This window comes from Nansenia antarctica (genome assembly GCF_963989245.1).
Source record: "Nansenia antarctica genome assembly, chromosome: 1".
In the NCBI taxonomy this organism is placed as follows: Eukaryota; Metazoa; Chordata; class Actinopteri; order Argentiniformes; family Microstomatidae; genus Nansenia; species Nansenia antarctica.
The window spans coordinates 66,421,651-66,440,468 of NC_137674.1; the positions used below are offsets into that span (position 1 = coordinate 66,421,651).

Genomic DNA, 18,818 nt, shown 5'->3' on the forward strand with positions numbered 1-18,818 from the left:
TAAAACCTTTTGCACACCCTAACTCCTGTACTAGAACCTCTGGTTCGGTCTGTGGAGTGGTACTCTGTACAGTAGGTGCTCGGAGCACAGTAGGAGAGCTAGCAGAGCTAACAGTAATAATTTTGTTACCCTCAATGCACATCTGCAATGCTACAAATAAATCTAGTCCCAGCAATGCATTTCCTGATTCAACCACTATCAATGAACCTGTAACTGAATGTCCATTATGAACAACTGTAGCATGCATGCAACCTTTAACAGGAATTTTCTCTCTGGAGTAAGTAAGCAGATTCACTGTAGGCTCAGCAAGGACACATGTATGGAAAAGTGTCTGGTAAGTACTCTCTGGAATAATAGAAACAGATGAGCCTGTATCCACTATCAGCTCAACATCATGGGAATGATAATTTGCATCAACTCGTACAGTACACATAATTTTATCATTCACGACGGCCCCCTGCATGTAAAGCACAGTAACGTCATTCACCATTACCTCACGCACCTCTTTTTGAGCCGATCTACACACCTTGGAAAAATGTCCAACTTTTCCGCATGTATTGCAAGTCACCTTAACCGCCGGGCATGTAGGCTTGTTAGCTAAGTGTCCTGTGGATCCGCATCGGAAGCAGGCGCGCTGATTCCCAGTTGTAGCTGGCTGGCTGTAGACCGTGGCAGGTGCAATCGTCGTCGGAGTTTTCTTCTTGCCCTTGTCGAACCTCCTCCTCGTCGGCTGTTTCTCGATGGCTCTCACCGAAGCTGTAGCTCCAGAGAGAACGTTGGAGTTCCGTAGTCCAGCCTCGATTTGTAAGGCCATTGAAGTAGCTTTGTCCAGAGACAAGTCCGATTCAAGCAAAAGTCTGTCTCGTATGCGTGTATTAGCAACACGCTCAATCAGTTGATCACGAATCATTTGTTCCTCCATGGCACCAAATTCACAAGCTGCAGCTAGCTCGCGTAATGAAGCAAGGAACTGATTAACCGTCTCGTCAGGACCCTGAGCTCTCTGTCGAAATTTGTGACGTTCAGCAATCACATTCACCTTAGGAACAAAGTACTTTTTCAGTCCATCCACGGCAGAAGTGTAGGTAACACCCGTATCCTTTAGAGTGTAGAACAGTCTTTGTCCTTCGGTCCCCAGTGCATGGAGAAGAATCGCGCGCTTTCTTTCCTCCGGCCATTTTTCTCCGGTAGCATCAATTACGAGCATGTAATTTTCAAACATTCTCAACCAAGTAGGAAAAGAAATAGCAGGTTCGCCTGGCACAGGCATGAACGGTGTAGGTAAGGGTACGGAAATAGCCATCCTCGTCGCCAAAAATGTGGTATTCTGTAGTAAGCAAGTAGTTAGTAAAAGAATGAGACCGGTAGACACGCAGCTGCTCTTCAATTCGCCATTTATTCAACTCTTCTTCTTCACATCCGGAAGTGCATACATCACTTCCGTCACTGCATACATCACTTGCCTACTAGCGCCCACTGGCGGTATAAACAGGACACAACAACAGGGAGCAATGTATTTCTACGGAAAGGCGCTCCCATTGGACTGACGCCGGGGCTCATACAATCTCTGCGTTTGTTATAGATACGAGTAGTCCGGTGTCTTGCTGGTATAAATAAATATATTTATTTATACAGCATATGGATGTTACGTGCCTGTTACTTGCCGCTTTCAGTTCTAGTAGATCTAGTAGTTCTAGTAGATCGCGCAACCAGGGAATCGCCGACATGTGTAAAGGGAGCAAGACGCGAATCTACCGGCATTTGGCTCATGAGTGAACGGCGAAAATGCCTGGGCGGCACAGCTTGGGATTCCATGGAAATTTTAGGGAACTATGTGTGAAAGGGGTTTAACACTAGAACAGCCATTTACAGCCTTTAGGCTACTGTGAGTAAAGAAAAATGTTATATTTTTGCACTCAATCAAATTTCAGGACCCTCCTTTCATGACTTTTCCTAGATATGTGTGTTCTACCACCCAGTATCCTTACATTTTCAAAATCACATCAGGATAAGCTAATATAAAGCTATTTTGCCGTTTTGCTGTGTAGGAAGCAGGCAAATTTACAAGCGGCCGACTAGTGGTCGTTGTGTGTAAATAGCAGCTTGAGCATTGTAAAGAGGGGCTCTCGAGGCGGCTCTTTTAGTAGGTAAAAAGGCATGGCTGTTCTAGTGTAAAATGTTGAAATAACAGTAATACCATATTCATTGATAAAATGACATAAGGGATGAAAAGGGGGGATGGCAGTTTTAGAAGGGGGATGATGAAGCGTGCTGGACTGAGGAACTATCTAGCATAGGCACCGCACATCTCCATAATAGCGATTTCTTCGTTATGCTTGTTGTAAATAAAAGTTATATGATGCATTGAAATGAAATTAAAAGATGGTTACCATAATTTTTCAAATCTTTATTAATAAGTAATTACAGAAAAAGTAAATGACATTTTCCAAGTGCGAAATCTGTTGTGGTATTTAAAAATGGCGGTTAGGGACGATTTCCATTGACCAATCAACGGTCTGCAGCATCACACGTCACACACAGCCTGGCATGAAAGTACTGAAAGTACCCCTCTCGAACTGGAACTAAAAACGGCACGGGAACGTCTGCCTGGTACGGCTCGGTTGGCAGTGGAGAAAGCAAAACAAACCGGGCTCACACGGTATGGTACGGTACGGTAGTGGAAAAGTGCCACTAGTGTGTAAGTAGCAGCTTCCTATTATAAAGGTGCTCTTATAAAAGAGCCCAAGGCGGCTCTAATAGTAGGTCAAATAGGCAAGGCTGTTCTAGTGTTAAGTGCGTGAGTGAGATGCGCATAATTGCGGATTGCGCCAGTTGAAGCATAATATTTGTTGGCCCCATTTATGTAACCTTTGTTGGCCCCATGTATTGCCCAGACATTATATAACACATGGATGTAGGTTGCTAAAACTTGCTATCATGCAAACATTTGATTAGTGCCGCCAACTCGTAGCAGACTGGTCACCTGAAACAGTAGGAGACTGGCCCCTGGAGCAGTAGGAGAATGGAGCAGTAGCAGACTGGAGCAGTAGGAGACTGGCCCCCTGGACCAGCCCTTCTCCACCGGGGTGCCGTCCCCCAAAATATTCTGCCGTTGCTGACATAATAACATTTATTAAATCCATTTATTCGTTTTCCCCCCCCAAAAAAGAAAAAAGTTACGCAACTTGAAAATGCAGTTCATTAGCGTCTCATACATCATCAACATTTTACTCACATGCCCCCCATGTCACAATGTCAACGCCGGGGTTAAGTATATGATGGAAATGACCATCAGTCCAGAATCAAATAACTCTGGATCTGAGCCATCTAATTCATCATCCCATGAGAGCTCAGAAGCGAGAGTAGTAGAGGCCAGCAGCAAGACAAAGAAAAGACGATGACAGCTAATTGTCACATGGTTTCATCTTTACTGGGGATCCATCATGCCCTCTCTCTATGTGTCTGGTATGTGGTATGAAATTGTCAAATCAAGCGATGGTTCCGAGCAAACTTAAAAGACACCTGACAACAAATCATCCGTCACTAGCCAGCAAGGGTGCAGAGTATTTTTATTAGTTTGAAAAGTCAACACAACCGACAAGAGCAAGTGATGATGAAGTGTGCAAAAGTGTCAGAGAAAGCACTGGAGGCTAGCTATCTAGTCGCCGAGATAGTAATCCACATACGATAACCGAGACGGTCACATTGTCAGCATACAAAGCAATTGTCAACAAAATGCTAGGCCCGCAAGCAGCAAAAGAAATTGGAAAGGTGCCACTGTCGGACTGTACAGTTGGCTGTAGACCAGGAGCTCTGTGTCTGCCTCTCATCCTTCCCTGCCTCTCATCCATCCCTGCCTCTCATCCATCCCTGCCTCTCATCCATCCCTGCCTCTCATCCATCCCTGCCTCTCATCCATCCCTGCCAGAACAGGGCAGTTATGTGCATCCTCCCAGGCACAGGTTTCCCATTGATAGTAAGTCATATTTACCCCCCCCCCTCTCTCAATAATTACGTATGGTGTGTGTGTGTGTGTGTGTGTGTGTGTGTGTGTGTGTGTGTGTGTGTGTGTGCATGTGTGCATGCATGCGTGTGTTGGCTGTCAGAAGAATGCAGAGTGTACATTTTTGAATACATTTACACACATATATATATATATAGATTTTAAAATATTTTTTTTATGATTGAGCCAACCAGCTGTGACGAGTCTTGAAGGTGAAAGGTCAGACCGGAACCACGTCAGCATTGCATATTTTACTCTGATTCCGACTCACGTAAAGGTTTCTTCTTACTAGCAAACAAAGCACATCTTAGTTGTCCATAGTACCCCCAAGAGAATTATTTCAGGCCCATAGTTGGTCTCACATAAAGCCTGTAGCTTCCTAAAGCACCTCTCAGGACTCTATAGAAGAACGCAAGAAGAACACCTTAAGACACAATTGCCAATGCCCCATTATTTCCACTCTATGTGGTGCCTGCATACGTAAGTATCAACCATGCATATTCAGGAGTGTCTGTCTCACAAAGCAGACCAGGCTGCATCTGGTCCTATTCTTTCTCTCAAAGCCTTTGATATGGAGCAAGGTCTTTTCTTCCTCCTCTCTGGGTATTGTTGTCATACCTGAAGATGAATGCTGCTTGCAGAATGGGCTGGCGCTGGAGCGGTGCTGGGACAGGAGCCCTCTGTGCACCTGGCTGAGGTCAGAGGTCAAACTATTCACCATGTAAATGGACTAAATTCCATGTAGGGACTTGGGATGAGAGTGATAGGGCACTGCGGCAGTGCACTATTTTACAGGGTGATTTTCAAACAGGCGCAAACAGGTAGCGTAATCTGAGGTTTGAGCCTGACTTTTCAAAAATGACGATATGCCATGGTATGCAGACCTCTCTGTGCTCCACCTGCGCCTGGTTCACAGAGGAGAGAGGTGTGTCACCCTCACAAAATTATGCAAAGACTATTTCGGCACCTTACACCTAAGTATACATATAACCCTGTAAAAGTTGCCCCAGGGAAGGATGTAGTGCACTGTACTTGGGAGAAAATGGCATTTCAATTGCTTTATCGCCAGAGAAAGACGTTACCCAGGAATACTGTCCTCAAGGACCCCTGCACGTACAGTATGCACATCCCTGACTAACAAAATAACAAGGGGCCTCATTCATAGAACGTGCTTCGATCACATTTTGATCTTACCCGTGTCGTACGTAGAAAACCACGTCAACGTAGTGATTTATACAATTTCAACGTGAGTCGATTTGAACGTGGAAACGATCGTAGCTCTACGTCGAGTATTCAACTTGCTTACGTACATTACCTACTGGTTATGCAGAGTTATTACAGGCATGTGAGCCGCACTGGAAAAACGTTGCCTACTGTAATTCATGCGAAGTTTAAGTGGCTCGTCATAAAATTAACGATGTTGTTACCAGCCGAGAAAATGAGTTAAATTCAATATTTAAAGGGAACTGATGTTTATGATTGTATTTCAGTCTTTCTTTATATCCCTCCGGAGCTGTCTATCTCTCTTCAACATGCCTATATATAAGCACTATAATAATTTAATATAATATAGGATATGATATATTATATAACACTATAGTGCGCTCCACAACGGACCTTGCCCGGCCACGCGCTAAATGATACTGGATTTCGAGTTGAGTCGGGATGAGGGGGAATGGCACCCCCCCCTGAAATTAAAACAGTCCAAATCATCCCCCTTCTAAAACTGCCATCCCCCCTTTCCATCCCTTATGTCATTTTATCAATGAACGTGGTATTACTGCCCTCTCCCGCTTCCAGACGCACGCCTACCCTATAAAGCCCCTTTTCCATTACAGGCCAGCCCGGGTCGACCCGGGCTGGCCTGCTTCTTTGGCGCTTTTCCATTTGTCGGCCCGGGTCGCCTCGGCTCGGATCGGGTCGCTTCTTTAGCGACCCTTCTTAACCAGGAACCAAATTTAGACCCGGAACCTTTTTGCCAGGCTGCGTGTGACGTGTGACGCTGCACACCGTTGATTGGTCAATGGAAATCGTCATCCCATGTTCATAGATTTCTTCGCTAACCGCCATCTTTAAATACCACATTCGCTCTTGGAAAATGTCACTACAGTTTCTGTAATAGCTTATTAATAAAGATTCGAAAAATCATGCTGACCATCGTATTATCTTAGTTTAATGTCATTTCAATGCATCATAGAACTTTTATTTACAACAAGCATAACACAAAAATCGCTATTATGCACCGTCTTTGCCCGTGAATAACACCGGCTGTGAATGTGGTAGAAACACAATACTCCTTTGCTAACTTCACCATCGGTATACGGTCATTTTGAGCCCTTAACCACCGCGCTGACACCCCGAGAAGTTATGCTTTTAACCGTAAACTCAATGAACCGGGAGTTCACCTGCTGCTGCCTGCAGCACCGCACCTGCTGGTTGAAACTCCCGTTGACAGCGGGGGGAGAGAATCGTTTTAACAGGGAATTCGCTCCGCGCTGTGTCGATGGTGATAGGAGTGTCGTATCGACACCATTCAAATGGTTTTGGATTCCCTGTCCTCTCCCCTATCCGGAAACGTTTGAATTGTTATCCTAACCCACGGTAGATCACAGTTATTAACCTGCAAAGGGCACCGTGTTTGTCCGTGAATAACACGGCACACAATGATACTACAGTTCATAAAGCAGGCAAGTGAAGGCAGTGGTTTTAAGGGTTCAAAAAACCTGACTTTATTATGTGTACATAGCTTCCTCTCTCTCTTTCTCTTTCTCTCCAAAAAAACACGGTTAATATACCACATGCCGAGGGAAAGGCATACGATAGCTTCAAGTTCCTCCATGTCGCTGTTGTTGTGGCTGTGTTGTGTCTCGTGAAAATATACTTCAAGTTCCTCCATGGCGCGCTGTTATGACGCGTAACTCCGCCTACTATCTCCTACTCCTCCTACTAGTTACTGGTCTGTTGTGTATAGTGGAAAAACAGAACTGTTCAAAAGCGGGCCGAAGCGTGCCGAAGCGACCCGACCCGAAGCGATCCGGGCCGCTGATGGAAAAGCGCCATAATATAGTATTAACGCCCTGTGATAGCGGCTCAAATAGCGGCTGAATGAAGCCAAGTGCTATAATATAATATAATACAGACAGTACATAATATTGTCTGTATTATATTATATTACAGCACTTGGCTTCATTCAGCCGCTATAATTGAGCCGCTATCACAGGGCGTTAATACAAGCCTCATTCACCTGCGTTCAATTCCAAGTATGTTTGGTATTTATAGAAGGAAGCATGTACGCAACTTTAAACCATCTCAGCCCGTTTTTATAAATAATGCTTACGACGGTTTAGAAAAATGTGCTTACGTCAAAGTCAAAGATGACGTTCAAGTACTTTTTTATGAATGAGGCCCCAGGTATCATAAATAATGCAACCTGGGGCCTCATTCATAAAGAAATACTTGAACGTCATCTTTGACTTTCACGTAAGCACATTTTTCTAAACGGACGTGAGCATTAAAGCGCAGGGGTGCGCCTGTTATGTGCGCCTGTCGGGCTGGCATGGGTGGCACAATTTTGAGAATTTAACACTTAATTCCCTGCATTCTGGTCAATTTGTATACACCATTTTGTGCTTTTTATTACCATTTCTGTCTCCACTACCCATTGTATACTTTAATTAGGCTACTAACATTACAATCCCTGTTTAAAAGTCCCAGTGCTACCAATCACAACACAACAGAGTGGCACCATACAAATGTAATATTAAACTCCCATATTTATTCTTTAAACAAACAAATCTGGGGGAGTGGTCGGAGTTAACGAGATATTGTTCCAATCCATTACCTGGCCATTACCTGCCTGTGAAAAGTATGAACCGTGAGAAATTGAGAGCATATAAATCACTAGATGCCTACAACTACGCAATCTGTGGTCATGTACAGTACATCAAATACCATGACATAGATTCAGACTTTTATGTCTTGAAATCAGAAGTCCTCCCAAGCCAAAGACAAGATAGGTTGTCTTACAATCCGTGCGTTTAATTGCAAACTTCCACATACAAAACCGCCAGTTCACCGAAGCTCTCCTTTCCTCAACGCAACACCCGCCCCCCCCCCCCCCGTGACCTCCACCAATCACAGGAATGCATTGGCACACAACACAGCGCACAGTAACAGTGCTAACATTGAATTTCTGAGCATTAATTGCAACATTAATGAACATATTATTACACGGTTGCTACAATACTTTACCTGATATAAAATGGGCGGCACATGCAAAAGCATTTTTTTTTATCTTGTCCTCAGTCCAGTTGACGCCGCCGGTTGCTCTGAAATGGTCTGATCCTGATGGAATTCGGTGGAACTTGAGTCCGATAGTCGTGGAATATCGATTCTGACAACCGAACACGCAACAAGCAGACATTTCTTTATGCTAGTAGCCGTTGTAAGCTATTTTAAGCGTACCTAACTCTGGATCAAGAATGTTGTTTTTGTCCACGCTTCCGTTGCCTAAACGTGCGCGACTGTAAAAGGGGCGGGGGCATCATTCACCGGAGTTCTTCTCTGGTGAAGATCAAGTGAGAAAGATTGCTTCTATATAGTGTAACGATCCTGTATGAGGCCCGCAGCTCCACCAAGGGAGTTAACTCTTGGTCTAATGGTTAGCGCGGCCGTCGGTTATGCGGGAGGTCGGGGTTCGACTCCCGCATGGGGCGAGTTACACTAGAAAGATTCCCGTTCGCTACACTGGTGTCAGAAAGTTGGGATGGAAGGAAGGCCATCGGAGAGGCGTGTCCACGTGAGGGACTTGACATAGTGAAGCGTGAGGGCACGCTCTCCCGAACAGTGAGGATAGTGTAACGATCCTGTATGAGGCCCGTTAACAGCTCCACCAAGGGAGTTAACTCTCTTGGTCTAATGGTTAGCGCGGCCGTCGGTTATGCGGGAGGTCGGGGTTCGACTCCCGCATGGGGCGAGTTACACTAGAAAGATTCCCGTTCGCTACAATATAAAATATTCTTATAAACATTTTTCAAAATCTTTGATGATCCCCAGGAGCACCATCAAATCCATCATAATCAAATGGAAAGAACATGGCACCACAACAAACCTGCCAAGAGAGGGCCGCCCACCAAAACTCACGGACCTGGCAAAGAGGGCATTAATCAGAGAGGCAGCACAGAGACCAAAGGTAACCCTGGAGGAGCTGCAGAGTTCCACAGCAGAGACTGGAGTATCTGTCCATAGGACCACAATTAGCCGTACACTCCATAGAGCTGGGCTTTATCGAAGAGTGGCCAGAAGAAAGCCATTACTTTCAGCTAAAAATAAGAAGGCACGTTTTGAGTTTGCAAAAAGGCATGTCGGAGACTCCCAAAATGTATGGAGGAAGGTGCTCCTGGTCAGATGAGACTAAAGTTGAACTTTTTGGCCATCAAGGAAAACGCGATGTCTGGCGCACACCCAACACATCCCATCACCCCAAGAACACCATCAGCAACAGGGACTGGGAAACTGGTCCGAGTCGAGGGAAAGATGGATGGTGCTTAATACAGGGATATTCTTGAGCAAAACCTGTACCAGTCTGTAAGTGATTTGAGACTAGGATGGAGGTTCACCTTCCAGCAGGACAACGACCGCAAGCATACTGCTAAAGCAAAAAATATATATAACCAGGGGTGCACATAACTTTTTGGGGCCAGTGCTCAGAGGAGCACCTAGGGATGCTGCTTGGTGCTCCCCGAGCTCGCGAGTCACGACCCGTCCCACAGGATGGATAAAAAAGGGATACATGGATAACTTATATTAGCAAAACGACATTTATTCATAAATAAAGATGAACGAACAAATGATTGTGTGCAAAACAAAAGAAACAAACACAAAATCAAATGACTGCTCTTTAAGCATGAAAGTCTGTCAGACTCCTTTAAACACAATGAAATCAACTGACATCTCTTTAAGCACTAACTGAATGTCTGTTCTTTAAACACAATGAAATCAACTGACATCTCTTTAAGCACTGCTCTGTTCTGTAAACACTGAAATCAACTTTTCAACAAAAAGTTACAGCCTAAGTATTTATTTATGCTACAAGCTTAATCATCATCATCACTGCTCTCTTGACTGCTGTAAGTTATCACTGTCCTCAATTTCAACCATGGTAGAGGATGTTGTAGGCCATCACTTTAAATAGCTAATTATTTTGATTGTGCAACAAAGTCTTTTTTTTTTTTCTAATAGAATTCCCAACCATATTCCCTGGGTCAGGGGTCTAGGTGTGATAATGAAGCTGTAAAATAAACGTCTGAACGTTTGAAAGCTTCAGAGAAAAGAAACGTGAAGTCCCTTGGTGTTGTTTTTCCTTTTAGCGACGAGTCGTTCGGGACTGAATTGTCACGTGTCGGCGTGATAACCGTGCGATACGCGATACGCGGAATGAAAGTACGAGTTACGATACTTTCCGAATGTTTTCGTGAGGGGAGTCGCCGTGGTCGTTGTGATGGCGTTACGGCGCTTGCTGTGATGCAGCAGTCAGCAGTCAGCAGGTGGATTTTGAGGAAGTAAATTCCTCTCCCAGCGCTCCCAGCTGTTGGTGCGCAAGAGCGCGTTCATGCCGCTGATCTTCCGCGCAGCATGCATTTTGGCGACGCATGCGCACTGGCGCACCAGTTATGTGCACCCCTGTATATAACCCAACCCTGACTTGTACTTCTTCTCAACAACTTTGTCCCGGACTTGTTTGGAGAGTTCCTTGGTCTTCATGGCAGTGTTTGGTTGGTGGTGCCTCTTGCTTAGGTGTTGCAGCCTCTGGGGCCTTTCAGAAAAGGTGTGTATATACTGACAGATCATGTGACACTTAGATTGCATACAAGTGGACTTCATGTCACTAATTATGTGACTTCTGAAGGTAATTGGTTGCACCAGAAGTTTTTAGTCGCTTCATAACAAAGGGGGTGAATACTGTGGTGACCACCACGTAGACCCGGTAAACACACCACCCAGACAGGAGACAACACAGCGCTAAAGTTTCAAAACCGCCCACTGGACGTATTTATTTAGGAAAAAACAAGAGTTACGGAGAAAGCAAAAAGGTCCAACTAAAACTCGCCTCCGGGCGGCTAACGGTGGAACTTAAGGTGCCTCTAGGGGTGGGCAAAAGGGTGGACTTAATTCCTCTCGGGGGGACACTCCGGTGTCCCGTCTCCGAGCTCCGGGGGTTATTTGGGCAGAGGGGCTGGTCGCTCCGCTATCGGCAGGCGGGCTCGCGCTCTCCCTACTCCCGGCTCTCTCTTTACTGTGGGGAAGAAGACATACAATTAGTTCCACCAGGCATTGACATATTCCGCCGTACCACGGCCCTCACCCATACGCGTGTCGTCGCGTAGCCTCTCGCTCCCTTTCTGACGCCTCCGCCTCCGCTTTTCATTCCTCCACCCGTTCGCGTCGCAGGTGCTCCGCATTCCCGTAACGAGCCCTCGACCTGATGGAGTGATGTGCACCAGCCGGGTGTGTTGGGCGTAGACTCTGTTAATGACGCTGCCCCTTAATCTATGCGGCCGCTGTCCAGGGTGCTGAAGGCCAGGTATACCTGGGGCTGCGTGCGGGTCACCACAATACATATGCACCTGCCAATTTTCAGTTCTTTCTTTATTTTTTTATTCTTTTTTATATATATATTTCTCATTTCATTTAAAAACTAACACTATTTTGTGCAGATTCATCAAAAAAAAAAAAAAAAAAAAAATTTATTATTACAGGTTGTAATGTAATAAAATAGGTAAAAAGCCAAGGGGGGTGAATACTTTTGCAAGGCACTGTACCTTTTTAACACTGCCGACTAGCAGCTGTTTTGCGTGTGCTTTGATTCAGAGCCAGTTTCTCGCTATTTGGTTTGAGGGGTACCAACATTAAAATAAGCATATCTTCTTCAACTATTTTCAGATTCATCCATTGCCAGACTCCAGCTGTTGCTGTAACTCTGGTCCACGCATTTAACACCTCCCGCACCAACCTGCGAACCTTCGGGGACAGAGCCCCCACCCTCTGGAACTCTCTCCCTGCGGCAATCCCCGCAACATCCCCGCAACATCTCCACCCTGGACGCCTTTAAAACAGCCCTCAAATCCCACCTGTTTGCTAAGGCCTTCGGCCCATAGTTCTGTTGTTGTTTTGTCTTCCTGTCTGTTTATCTGACTGTTTTCATTCTTTTCTGTTTCTCTGTAAAGCGACCTTGGGTCCCCTGAAAGGCGCTATATAAATTAAAGTTATTATTATTATTATTAATAATAATAATAATATTAATAATAAGAATAATATTATTATTATTATTATGACACATCATTTGATGTGACAGACCCTGTCACAAAATCTGTCACAACATTTAATGTTGACATTGACAAAAAAACAACATTGGTCTTACAGCTAAGGCGTTGATGGTTCATCTTTGTGAACAGAGATGTACATGCAATATTGACAATATTCCAGTACTGACACAGTACCTGGTAGTTTAATTGATTTGACTGAAACGCTGGCCGTTCTAGCGATGCTGTCAGCCCCTGCAGACTGTAGATGGTTATTGAGAGATTCTGGAACAGATAGTTTAGTGTCAGTCACTACACATGTAGATCTCTTTCAATTTGAAACATAAACTACACTTGATTGCCCTCTAGTGGAGACAATGATATACTGTAGTTTTATGATAGCACTCTAGACCAGTGGTCAGACCCACATTAGACCCCTATACTTTCTTTTATTTATTTTTTTGTTTCTTTTTATTTTACTACTCGATCTTTTCAGTTTGTAAAGCGTCTTTGAGTGTCTAGAAAAGCGCTATATAAGTCTAATGTATTATTATTATTATTATTATTATTATTATTGTAAACAGTACGCTGCCTTCTGCACATGCGGGTCTGTTCAGGGCCGTGGAATGTTCACACGGGAGTCAATGTAGGCCTAGATCAAATATAGGTCACATTTTAAAAGTAATGTGAACTGCCAAACAAAAAAATCGCATCTGTGTAAAATATCTGAATTGAGCATCAAGACCTGCCGTGTGAACGTAGCCCTAGTGGTTTCACTAGAATTACAAATGTATGAGCCGATGTATTACACCAGTCCTCTCATACTGAACAAAATACCAGACTTAATGAGTAATGACATCATCAGAGATATTTAATGTCTTCCAGACACTCAATTTGATGGCGCTGCCAATTATGTCTGGCAAGCACAGGCTCTTATTAGAAAGAAACAGCCTTTGTATGTGCACTGTGGAGCACATTATGTAAACTTACCCAAAAAGGTATGCACAGCTTCCAGAATGATGCAAGATGCACACTTAACTGGGTTCATCAGTTAGGAACATTGTGTGGACTTTCAGGTAAATATAAAGAGATGTTTCATCAGATCGCTACATGGTATCAAGTGCTCTCAAACCTTGTTGCCAAACTAGATGGACTGTTAGACACAATCCGATCCAGTTTCTCCTCATGCAGTATGACTCTGTGCTCACTTCCTTGGAGGAAATGACAGAAAGCAGTTCTCCTGCTGCAGCCTTGTCGGCCTGCAACAACAGTTCATGAAAGGCAACACTGTACTGGGTCTTGTGGAGGCAGAAGCTGTGATGAGAGAGCTAGAATGTCTCAATACTTCCCTCCAAAGAAAAACACAAACCGTCTCTGGCATGCAGGCTGCTGTTTGTTGTGTCCAATCCACTCTGAAAGGCAAAATAAATTATGACGCTTTCCAAAGCCTTTTTGAGAATGAATCTACCATTGTGAATTAGACTTAGAGACCATCATAGTGCCACAAGTTAGACAATCCACTTAAGTGGAGAAGCAAGTGCTTACAATCCCAAAACTCCAATGGAACACTACAGAGTAGAGTTTTATAAGGTGCTTGACAATATTGACACACAGCTTTCAGCAGGATGGTCTACTGACCCTGGAGAAACACCCTGCTCACTGGGAAAATGATCTATTTAATGATCTGCTAATTGCTAGCTAACCGTTCAGCTAACACAATGAAATCACAACTGAAAATAAGACTTTCATTCAATTATTTGATGATATGATTATTTGGGGGGGGGGGGTTGTATTGGCCGGTTTTGATTATTGGGGGGTTATAGTGAGGGCAGACTGCACTTAAAAGCAACAATCTCAAAACGTCACCACCCAGATGTAAAGTTTTCATGTTGTAAGGTTGTTTTACAAGCAGATGTATTAAACATGAACATAAAGAAACTCTTATTTTATGTTAATCTGGCTTGAAGTACTTGCAAACATCCACTAGATGGGAATGTTGACTAAACTGTTGGGATAAGAAATAGTCATGGTACTTCATCAAGAAAACACTGTTGAGCACATTGGGTAACTCTTCACATAAAGCAAACTGGTATAATGCATTATAACTTCATATAGACTAGCAGATTTCTTGAATTTTAAATACAATCATGTGACAAAAGTTGTAATGGTACCAACATGCAAAAGAATCAAGAGCACAATTTCTAAAGTAGTTAGAAAATAGAATTTAATCTATATGGGATAACAAAGTCATACGTACAATACAAAATTGACAATTTTTAGATATTGTTCAGCTGAATAGATTTGTTTAGTTTTTTTCACAGCTGCTAAACAGCGCAATATTGATAATGAAAAAAGACTGGACAGACTGAGATGTAAAAGGCATCATCACATCAAGTGATTACAGAGCATTTCATACATATACACATAATGTAATTCATATATAAAGCAGTATAAAAGTAGTACAATGAAAGACAGACATAAAATAACAAGGCCATAACAACGAGTGTAAACATTTCATGTATATGTGCTTTTCATGACGCCCGCGTCACCACAGATCGGGTCAACCGGATACTGCCATCGTCGAGGCAGAGTATAAAATACAGCATTACAAAATACAAAAAAACTCTAGGTTCCAAACTGGTATACATACTGTATATGGACAAATCCTAAAATACTACACCTGTATATTTCAACTGGTATATTTTGGCAAGCCGTAGAACGCTATACCTGTACGCCTCGTTGAAAATGTTGAAGAAACAATGCAACAACGACACACAACCCACTTGCTTGTCTGAGTGCCACTTATAGAGCACCGTATTGATAAATGATGTTTCCCCAACATTGGTTCCAGTTCCTATCTACTCCCAACTGTCCCTTTTATGTAATGGTGATTGCAGTAACTGGGAGGCACTCACTGGATATCAACAACAACAACAACACTTAATGCAGAGGTTCCTCCATCTTCCCCACAGAGCCTGCTCATGTCAACGCTTTTATGAGGCACCCTACAACCCCAAGTCTTTGGGCAAAAGAGTCTCCAAAAGTCTCCAGCTCAGAGCTCAAAGTGCTTAGAGAAACACCCTGTTTCTTTTTCACTTGGCGCCCAGCTGCTCAAGTAGGGGGTTGGCCTCACTCTCAGGGGTCTTGACGCTGTCTGTCCTTACGATGCAGGTGGGCCGGTGGAGGTTGAGCATCACCATAAGCTGCTGCCTCTCCAGACGGAGCTCCTCTATCTGGGCCTTCAAATCAGAGTTCACCACCTCCAGACGCTCCGACTCCTACAGACAGGGGAGGTTATAATATGGGTAGGTTATGATTAACTTATTTAGGGCCTGGATGTTCTGAGACAGATGCATTGATGTACATTGGGTTAGTATTTAGGTTCAGCTCATAATTGTCAGATTATCCTATTCAATTGAATCTAAAGCCAGTCAAGAAAAGCCATCCTAGGTAGGTGTAAAGACTGACCCTTTGAAGGAAGTCAGTTCTCTCCTTCTTCTTGTTTCGACATCGTGCTGCTGCCACTTTGTTTTTGTCTCGCCTTCGTTTCCTCCTGTCGTCATCCTCATCCATCTGCAAGGAGACAAAGTGTGATTTACAAATGTGTCAGTCTTATTTCAGCCTATATCCTGAACAATCTCCAGTACTAACCAGAGGATGGATTCTCAGTTAAATCTTTAATACACTTGAGCAAGTTTTCCATAGCCATTTACTTTAATACTGAATTTCAGATAACTAACCTTAACTGCTTGCTTGCTGTCTTGGAAGCAAAAGTGAATAGTTGAGTGAGAACCCAGATTTAATGAGTTAATGTTGTGTAACATAAACTACCTCTAATTTTGTCCACTTGAGGGCGCTAAATGTGAAGACTAATTTCTAAGCTAAGATGAGCAAGTTTTCAACAACTAGCCCCATCATTGAAACCAGAAACCATCAAATAAAAAATATAACAACATTAACACTTTCTAATACCTCTATACCACTAGCCTATAGTGTAAGTACTCTTTGGGCTCACAATGCAGCAATTGGGATGAAAACCAAACTAACTACCATAACCATCCTAAACAAACAAAAGTACAAGACTGCACTTTTTGCACAAGACACTGCATTTGCACACTAAATTTCCTTTTACATAATGTATTTGTGTTCATGTGTCTGTGTATCATTTTAAGTACGAAAGAAAACCTTCCGTCTAAATGTACATTTTGATGGACATAAAAGTTTCTGAATCTGAACCTGAATCATGGGTCCATCATAGCTGAGCTGTGACTGGCCGGCCTCCCTAAACCCATGTTCTGTGACTGGCCGGCCTCCCTAAACCCATGTTCTGTGACTGGCCGGCCTCCCATAACCCTAAATGTTCTGCGCATTAAAACACTCAACTTGTCAAAGCCACAGTGCTTATTGATCAACATTCAAGTCTAGGTTGATTACTACAACTACAATTCCCAGGTTACCCCACCACGCCCCTCATAACTTTTGACATCCACCACTGCTACCCGTCCTCACCTCTCCCTTGATGGCCAGCGGTCTCTTCCCCAGCCTGCCCAGGAAGTGCAGAGGGGAGAGCATGGCGCCGAGGTTGCGGAAGTCAGACAGTTTGAGCTGGTCGGTCAGCGTGGTGGCAGAGATGCCCGCCAGCGGACCCAGGCTGGGCAGGGAGCCTGCCGTCAGCGAGGGGTCAGGGATCTGTCCCGGCATCATGTCAGACCCGGCCACCACTATGGAGAGAGAGAGAGAGAGGGGGGGGGGGGTTAGGATTTAAGTCAGACTCATATCACAATTGATTCATATGTCATTATTTTTTTTAGCAGAAACACAATACCATAATTATAAGTTAACCCATTACTGTCAATTGAGTTCAATGACTGTCCTGTATCCATGACAACCTTTAAAAACATATTATTATATTGTTATCTTCAGAGATGGCAACCTAGTCCTACTGTACGTTATCCACAAAGGACGAAACTATGGAAACCAGCCAATGTATCCCACAAGTGAAGTGTGAATTCTATATGAAGCCACATTTAATGCCTATAAATGGACTTATCCAGGACATGACATTAAAAGTCTATAAGAACTGCATGTTCAAATGTTAGACTGTGGCTAGGATTCATGCATACCACCATCACCACCACTATCACCACCACCACTCTTTCAACAATTGTGGGCAATTTGGAGAGTTTGACCACAGCACTTCTTAATGTAATCAAGGAAGAATGAGGGACAGAGAGAGCTTGTGCAGGCCCAGAGGAAGTGGCCGAAGAATTAAGAAGTCTCTAATTACTGGAAGACTTGGAAAACTCCCGATGACTAAACACAAAACAAATGTTACATATGGGAACAGTGCAATATGAGCTCCTACTCTGACCATCCCTGCATACTTGAAGGAACATATTTAATTGGGTTTAAGAAGGAAGAAAAAGTCAGGACAACAGCTTGATCTTGTGATATAGTGTGTTATTACAGCAAAGGCCTTTCAAATAGTCAGGCTGAATACAAATGAGTATTCAACACATCAACATTTTCTTAATTTAACATATTTCCATTGCAGCTGAGGGAGAATTGAGAGTCTCCTTTGCAGTATGTTTTGGATTGTTGTCCTGCTTGAAGATCCACCCGCGTCTCATCCTCATCATCCCGGTGGATGGCAACAGATTCTTCAAATATTTCCCAGTACATGGATCCATTCATCTTCTCTTTGATAATTTGGATTCTACCACTACCATGTAAATAAAAACAGCCCCTACCATGATGCTTCCACCTCTGAACTTTACTGTAGGTATGGCATTTTTAGGATTATATGCAGAGCCATTTCTCCTCCAAACTGTGTCATTCCACTTTATTGCACATAGCTTTTTTTATGTATTGGACTGTTGCAATTTCTTTAGCTGTGTAGTTTTATTGAGTTAATACCAATGTCTGCTCTGAAGTTCATGTGAATAGTTGCAATGGAAATATAAATATAAAATTGGTGATGTGTTGAATACTTATTTCCCCCAATGTAGTATGACATAATATATGTCAGAGCTTCATAGCAGTGTTTTCACCTTGGGTAATATTATACTCAACTATATTAACATTAAACAATATATTAAAAATCTGATATTTAAAAAAAGGAAGTTATGGGAGAGTTTTTGGTAAACATTCCATCTAAAATACTTTGATTTACAAGGGGAAGTAATACTTCACTAGTACCCATTTGCTCCAGATCTGTACTGAAGCCAACTCTATGACTATCGTGCATGGCATGACAACAACAGAGAAGTTGGCTCAAGCACAAACACATCTGGGGCCAGGCCAGGGTTTCAATTCAATGACAATTCCAATTTGCCCGTGTCAATATTCAGCAATATTTAGCACAGAAACACAGGTTATGTAATCACTGTACAAAGCTCTCCTCAGATCAAGCCAACAAAGACATTCATTGTGAGGTGATACAGGACAGCTGACTCTGCCGGTGGGAGACGAGGCTGAAGGGCCGACACCCTGACAACATTGTAAAACTCAGTTTC

At 43.4% G+C, this 18,818-nt stretch overlaps 1 protein-coding gene across 1 annotated transcript in view; it reads right to left on the minus strand.

Annotated features, from left to right (window-relative positions):
* Nucleotides 1-15,395: 15,395 nt before the first annotated feature.
* The window catches only part of LOC308159573 (jun dimerization protein 2-like), a gene marked incomplete at its 3' end in the record, with an annotated part of 10,581 nt that continues 7,158 nt past the window's right edge, over nt 15,396-18,818 (minus strand). Inside the window, exons 3-5 of the mRNA XM_080533390.1 lie at nt 16,813-17,024; nt 15,772-15,876; nt 15,396-15,581 (exon numbers count right to left, since the gene is read on the minus strand). Of these exons, the coding sequence (XP_080389516.1) occupies nt 15,396-15,581; nt 15,772-15,876; nt 16,813-17,007 (486 nt within the window). The 5' untranslated portion in view covers nt 17,008-17,024. The remainder of the gene's footprint in view (nt 15,582-15,771; nt 15,877-16,812; nt 17,025-18,818) is intronic.